The 6,819-nt window shown below is 36.3% G+C and overlaps 1 protein-coding gene across 1 annotated transcript; it reads right to left on the reverse strand.

Moving 5' to 3' along the window:
* Window positions 1,548-5,356, reverse strand: LOC105162196 (squalene monooxygenase). The gene is made up of 8 exons (XM_011080168.2): window positions 4,891-5,356; window positions 4,504-4,615; window positions 4,218-4,392; window positions 3,777-3,945; window positions 3,338-3,556; window positions 2,807-3,082; window positions 2,359-2,637; window positions 1,548-1,957 (listed from the first exon to the last, which is right to left on the reverse strand). Exons 1-8 carry the CDS (start codon window positions 5,131-5,133, stop codon window positions 1,853-1,855), a joined length of 1,578 nt encoding a protein of 525 aa, XP_011078470.1. The 5' UTR covers window positions 5,134-5,356; the 3' UTR covers window positions 1,548-1,852.

Raw genomic sequence — 6,819 nt, forward strand, 5'->3', positions numbered from 1 at the left:
ATAATAAATTGAGTTATAACTTAATTTCAATGGTAAATAGTTAATTGGTTATATTTGTTATTTAGCAATTTTTTTATTTTTTTTAAATCTTGACTTAAAAATTTTAATTTACAGATTTTACCATCAAATTTGAGGATACTTTTAATTCATATCGTAACTTAATCTTTTCATTTATATTTTTTGTATTTTCTATTATTTTAATATAGTATATATATATATATATATAAATTTTTATTATAACATCGTTATGACGTTATAGGTTTGACTTCATCCAACAATTGAATCAATGATCCTTGAACCAGTCAATTTTCAAGTGGATAAATGATCCAAGTTTTGAAACATTGATCATAAATAAAATTTTAATTAACTCACTTAAGCTTGATTAATTTGAAATTCCAAGAAAAGTTAATACAGTCAATGCATCAAATTGATAACAAATGTGATGTATATTAAGAAGCCGAATAAGGATTGGATGACATTGAAATTAAAAGCCCAAGAAATGATGCGGAAATTAATAATTTCATTAGGCAAACTCAAGAAATTCATGATCAAACCAATGAAGAAAATTTCTCGACCCAACACAAAATCAAATAAACAAATTAATAATAGAAACATATATTTGCATAGCAATTTATTTAATTATATTGTTCTTTATTTTTTGAATATTTCATTGAATAAAAAACTTTTATAATAATTTCAAAAAATTTAAATCGTTAAGCATAATGAATAAGCTCTTTTTATTTATAAAGTACTTATTAACTTTCAAAATAATATTTATTAACTTATGACATCCCTTATATTTTTACTTAAATTAAAGTTTAAATAATATAATTATTTTATCAAGGTACTTAAATTAAATTTTAAATAATATAATTATTTTATCGAACTAATAAACATTCCGTATCACTCACATAGTTTCTACTAGAAATACTAAAAATATTATCGACTCTTAAAAATATTCAAATCTCCCAAAAAAAATAGTATCAAATACTCGTCACTTGCCAGTACACATTTCAAAATTTTCACAACTCAAACCCATTTTTCCACACATTTTCAAGACTCATCTGAAACAACTCCAAAGTAAGTTTCTATAAAAGTAACATTGCCAAATGACCAATCTCTTAATGTTTTCACCCAAAATACATTCAATATGTTCGATTTTCTTTGTAACTTATTTTGGTGAGTTCTGTGAAAATAGAGAGAAAAAAATAAAAATAAATAAATATGTATTAGAGATAGTGTGTATTTTTAAATTTATTTTTAAAAATAATATAAAATAAGTATGTTATTTTTTATGTTGTTTAATAAGAGATAAAAAATATTATTCGTTATCAAATCATGTTTCTTTTATATATATTTATATATACGTATGAATATATATATGCTTTTTTTAGTTGTAGAGCCTATAATTAATATAGACTTATTTTGACAAAAAACAAATGAGGCACTGTTTCAAAACATCTCAAATATCACCAAAACTTTCAAAACAAATCAAGGCAAACATTATCCATGCCGAGATGGGCCAAAAACAAAACCAAACACTATGATTGTTAATCTGAAAACTCTAAAATAGCCAAATGTTATTTGAGAACAGCGCCAGCAGGGCTGGGGAGTATATGTACATACAAGTCCAAGAACTATGAAAAAGGGAACAAAAGTTTACTAAGATAGGAAGTACATAAAAAGGTGCGACGAATATGACCCTATGTGCAAATAATATGCAACAATTTGACATCTTTGACGAAAAAGAGCCCAATCTCCCCACCTGAATTTGCACATCAGACTGCAGAGTTTTGTACAAAGTGCATTTTATGTGATCTGGAGTTCTGCTCTGTCTTTGCTTAAGCAGCCCTCACTGAGCCGGAGGAGCTCGGTAGTAAGCAGGAACTGTTGCCGGAAAGAACATTTGCCTCACTCCTTCTGCCTTTATGATAGGCAAGATTATCCCTGAAGCGCTCTGCATCCATAACAGACTCGTTATAGATGAAAAAGTCAGAAAAACTGAGATAAAAGACCTGATTTAGAGAGCGTTTTGCCGAGCTTATAAGCTCTTTAAACGTCTTTTTATAAGATGTTTAGGAGTTGGAAGTGTTTCGGATGAGCAAGTAAACCTTTTGTAGGAAAAGTAAGGAGTTCGTTACTTATTTTAAGATCTCGTTGTATTCCTTGATTTTTATGATATTAAATATTGAACCGGCATTAACAACGTTTTACAAGTTTCATGATTTTACTTTTTTTATCCAAACACTTCAAAAGCTTTATGTTTTAGATATAACATCTTATATGCTCTAACATCTTGAAAATATGTATGAATGAACTTAGCCAAACAACCTCTTAAGGTTAGAAACATGTACTCACTGATATTAATTTGGCCCCAATCCACATTCGTTTGGGTGAGGGGAAGGGCAACAGCAATCGGCCAACACCATATATTGCCACGGCAAAGAAATGGCAAACCAAGCTTAGTGGCCGAGGGTTCAAGCCCGAAAGCAAAGACACCGGCCCATTCGAGAATACACCTCCAAGGCTCAAGTAGTCGAAGCATGCCTGACGCATCTCGTTCCGTGCTTGATCAGGTGAAGCACTAAATACCTTGTATAGGGCACCCGCCAACGTGTTGATAGTCGATGCCACAGGCTGCAGATTTAGACGTTTGAAGTGAGACAACTGTTTTATTGTTCATAAGCATATTCCGATGTAGAGGCAGATTTTTACTTGGGTAAAAAACTATCATCATGATAACAGTCTTAAAAGTCCACTGTCACGAGACAGTAATAAAGGCATTCTGCAGTTAAATTTGACTCACCTTCCGCAAAGTATAGAAAGATTCTAGATATTTGCAAAGTGTAGGTGCATCGTTGAGGTCGTGCAGAGGCCTAAGGAGATTGCGCAGTACAACTATGTCAGACAATGCTACAGTCATGCCTCCACCAGTCAACGGGTGGCGCATGTTGAATGCGTCTCCCATAAGCAAAGCCCCTGGAGTCGGATGAGGAACAGCCGGCATGCTCCTGTTCGGCATCGTCCTAATGTTTCCTCTCTCGATAGCAGAGAGGAAAGCATCATGCAGTTCAGGAGGGACCTGAAACAATCAGGTGAGACATTTAGCCATGGAATGAACTTATATTTAACATCCCATCTAATTAATAAATCGCCACATGTTCATATGGAATGGGATGGTATTTAAACGTTAAATACTTTGAGAGATTTTGGTTTCAAGATTGATGGTATAAATTAGTAACTGTACCAATGCTGTTGAAGGTTATCTGATTACTTTTAGAAACATGTTGGAATAGATATAGAACAAAAATGTAACAAAGTGCTATATCAACATTACCTGGGGAGCAACAACAGTCTTCAAATATTTGGCCATTTCTCCATTTGATATAGAAGGCACCTTCTGACCAGGAACATCAACCAGACACCGGACCTCAGTTTGGCTGATAGGGTAAAACAGGATAGGTGATGGATCTGCCAAGATCACATGCCCGTGGTTTGCAAAAGGAAGTTGGCAGTTCTCGAGGACCAAACCAACAAAACAAGACGGTACATCTACCTATAGAGCAGAATATGAAGTCATATTAACAGAGCAGGGACAAAGGAAGAAGGACGCAATAAGCTGCCAACCACCTAAAAGTGGTGGACATAGTATAAAGCAATCCAAATGAAGATAACAATAAGGGCTATCTGTATGCAATAATAATAAAAGTGACAGCAACTTGTCTAGCTACAAGAAACCATCTAACAAAAAAACAAAACCTTCCTGTAATCGTTACCTTTGGGCTGCAAAGAGATCGCCTCAAGTTAGAAAAACATCCATCACACACAATGGTTAAAGGTGCATAAGCTTTCAACTCTTCACTAGACTTAGTTTTGTATTGTACCCCTCTTATGGTCCCCTTTTCTTCAAGCAGAGATGTTACAGTTCCTTGCTCCAGTCGAACACTATCAAAGAAAGAGAAACAAAGGAGTCGCTATAAACTAAAATGGGCATGATAAAATATAATAGTAACAACATAAGGTCTTCTGATGCACTACGATGCACTGCAAGCATGGCCAGCGTAGGCCTTTGGACAATCCTTTCCCAACCCTCATCCTACATAACTCCCCCAACTACCACAGTGGATATAAGAGGAAAGCATGGAAACAATGAAACACTTCATATACCACATCAAAGAACATCGCCACGAACACTATAAAAGAAAAGGGCAACATACTTTGGAAGCGATGTAGCTTTCTCACGCATCCGCTGTATGAAGCGCCCATTGTGGAAGCTCCTCCCAGCCACATCAGAGTGGAATTTTTCCAAAGGATAAGAAAGTCGAGTCGATTTTCCATCCTTGAATAGAGCATACCCAAACACCCTCTGAGCATCAATTTCCTCCACACAATCTGGACCAAAAGCATCAAATCTTCAAGAACTACAACCTCCAAAGGGAAATGATGCTGATTCTTATAATAAATCAAACGTCAATGGCGAGCTCAAGAACTGCCAAATGTTACCTTCCAGTCCTAACTCAATCAGCTTGAGATAGCCACCTGGTTGTAGGAGTTCTCCAACAATTCTGTCGGGCTCTGCCAAATCCCTTTCAATTACACGAATTCGTCGACCATCCTGGAGCCAAATAATTTCAATCAGAACAAGTCACCAAGATCAGGATATCAGGCAGGACAATGAAAGCAAAACAAAAGAGAGGAAAAATTCCTAGTCATTCAGTATTGTTTTGCATAATGTTCTTAGAGTGATATGGCAACCCAATTCACACATGCAAAGAAAAATCAAGAACACAAAAACCAACCAACAAAACATCAAGAAGTCTTCATCGAATAGTAAAAAGTTGGCGAAAATTACGACCAGAAAGGAAAAAAAAAACACAAAAAAAGCATCACCTTTCCAAGAGTGTACGCAAGTGCGGCTCCGGCGACTCCAGCACCCACAATGATGACATCACACCCAGCGTCCCTCGATCCACACTCTTCTTCGCCAATGGCGGTGGTGGTGGTGGAGGCGAAGCCATCCCCCTCCTCCACCGAACAACTCCTCTGACTTTTCCTCAACAACCCAAAACAATATAAACCAAGAAACCCGGACAGAGCAGCTAAAACGAAGCCCAGAAGTGTAAGATCCACCATTTTTTCCGGCAATGCAGGCAGCTCAAGCTAAACTGTCTGTCCCGGAGGCGAAGCGGTGACCCAAAGCGGCTATTTGTCCTGCGCTATCAGATTTATTAAGTAGGCAATGCACAAATGCTTCGCTGGCTGCGTTTGGCGTGTTTGACGCAGTATGTTTTCAAATCAAGGAGAGACAGAAAAAAAGAAATAAAGGGACGTGTAAGCCTCGGGAAGTATGAGGACAAATATTCTTTGAGAGGCTCCCCCCCCCCCCCCTCCACACCCCCCCCCTTGACATATTCAAAAGTTGAAAGAGAAGAAAAAATGACACACCCCTTTTTTTACTTTACTTTCTTCATGGGATACCTTGGAAAAAAGGGAATTATGAATTCTCTCAACTCTAATTTGAACCTTCAAGAATTTCTTAATTTTAGATCTAACTCGTTCCAGACTTGAGACCCAGTAATGGTATCATCACTTTATAAATTATGACATAATAATATTATGAAAAAATTAAAGTTCTTTTATGATTGGGTGAACATCAATTTATCCCCTGTGATATTGAAAATGACCGCATTACCCCTTATGAAAAAAATATAGCAATTTACCCCCTACACATTTTAAAATGAAACATTTTACCTCCTTATATAGGGAGGTAAATTGCTTCATTTTAAAAATTATCGGAGGTGGTAAATTGTTGTACTTTAAAAAATATAGGAAGATAAATTGCTATTTATTTTTTCATGAGGGAATAATTTGCTCATTTGCAATATCACAAGGGGTTAAAACTTTCAAAATGTATGTTATGTAGATAAATGTAAACATTACAAACTATTTTATAACATTTTTTTAATGTATAAAGTTTTATTTTTAAGTATTATATGTAAGTATAAATAATATATATACATATTTTTATATATGAATTAATAAACTTCATATAAATATTAGTGATGGAGAAGATATAAAAGGAAAAAGATCGTTCCAATAAGGAAATAAAGGCATCGCCTCAAAAGGAAGATCTAAGGTCAAACTTGTAAAAACCGTTATGAATTTAGCAAATTCTTAAAAAAAAGATGCCCTTGACAAACGAATTCTAGCCATGTAAAAGGGGTAGGTAAAGGACGAAACAGTATTTTACCTTTAACTGCACTAAATAGTGTCAATTCTTGAAGTAGTATAAATACCTCTCCTCATTTGAGAAAAAGGGGAGCATTTTTTTGTAAGAGTTCTAGTGCCAAGTGTGTTGAATTGCATCCCAATAATAAAAATCTAGTCGACCTCGCTTCTTGACAACATCGACTTGGCGTTGTCTGTGGGACACCGCGGTTTAATGTTTGAAGATGAACATTAGATCGAGAGCACGATATGGCAATGGGGGCATAGGAGAACTTGAAGGGATCTCCGAGCATGCACCCCAGGAGGAAGTTCAGCAACCATTGCCCCAGGAGGGGTGAAGTCAATAGAAGACCTGGAGAGCAGGAGGAGCAGGAGCAAGCTCCCCTTCCTCCTATGCTCTAGCTCATGCGTGAAGCTCTTCGACAGATGATTGAAGACGTTCAGCACAAGCTGCATCAAAGGCAATTGCACAGTACATCGTCGGGCATGCAGCGCCGACGTGACCCCCTCGTCACCCTCGTAGAGGTCTTGGAGTGGACCTGGGCTCAGGGAAAAAGGAGTAGGGGCCTATAGACCAACAAGAAGACAGCC

Source organism: Sesamum indicum, linkage group LG5 (genome assembly GCF_000512975.1).
Source record: "Sesamum indicum cultivar Zhongzhi No. 13 linkage group LG5, S_indicum_v1.0, whole genome shotgun sequence".
NCBI lineage: Eukaryota > Viridiplantae > Streptophyta > Magnoliopsida > Lamiales > Pedaliaceae > Sesamum > Sesamum indicum.

Coding starts and splice junctions, on each gene's coding strand:
- LOC105162196 (XM_011080168.2), bottom strand. CDS start 5,133: ATGGTGGATCTTACACTTCTGGGCTTCGTTTTAGCTGCTCTGTCCGGG. Junction 4,393..4,503: donor GATTGAGTTAGGACTGGAAG/GTAACATTTGGC, acceptor CTTTTGGTCCAG/ATTGTGTGGAGGAAATTGAT. Junction 3,946..4,217: donor AAAGCTACATCGCTTCCAAA/GTATGTTGCCCT, acceptor TTTCTTTGATAG/TGTTCGACTGGAGCAAGGAA.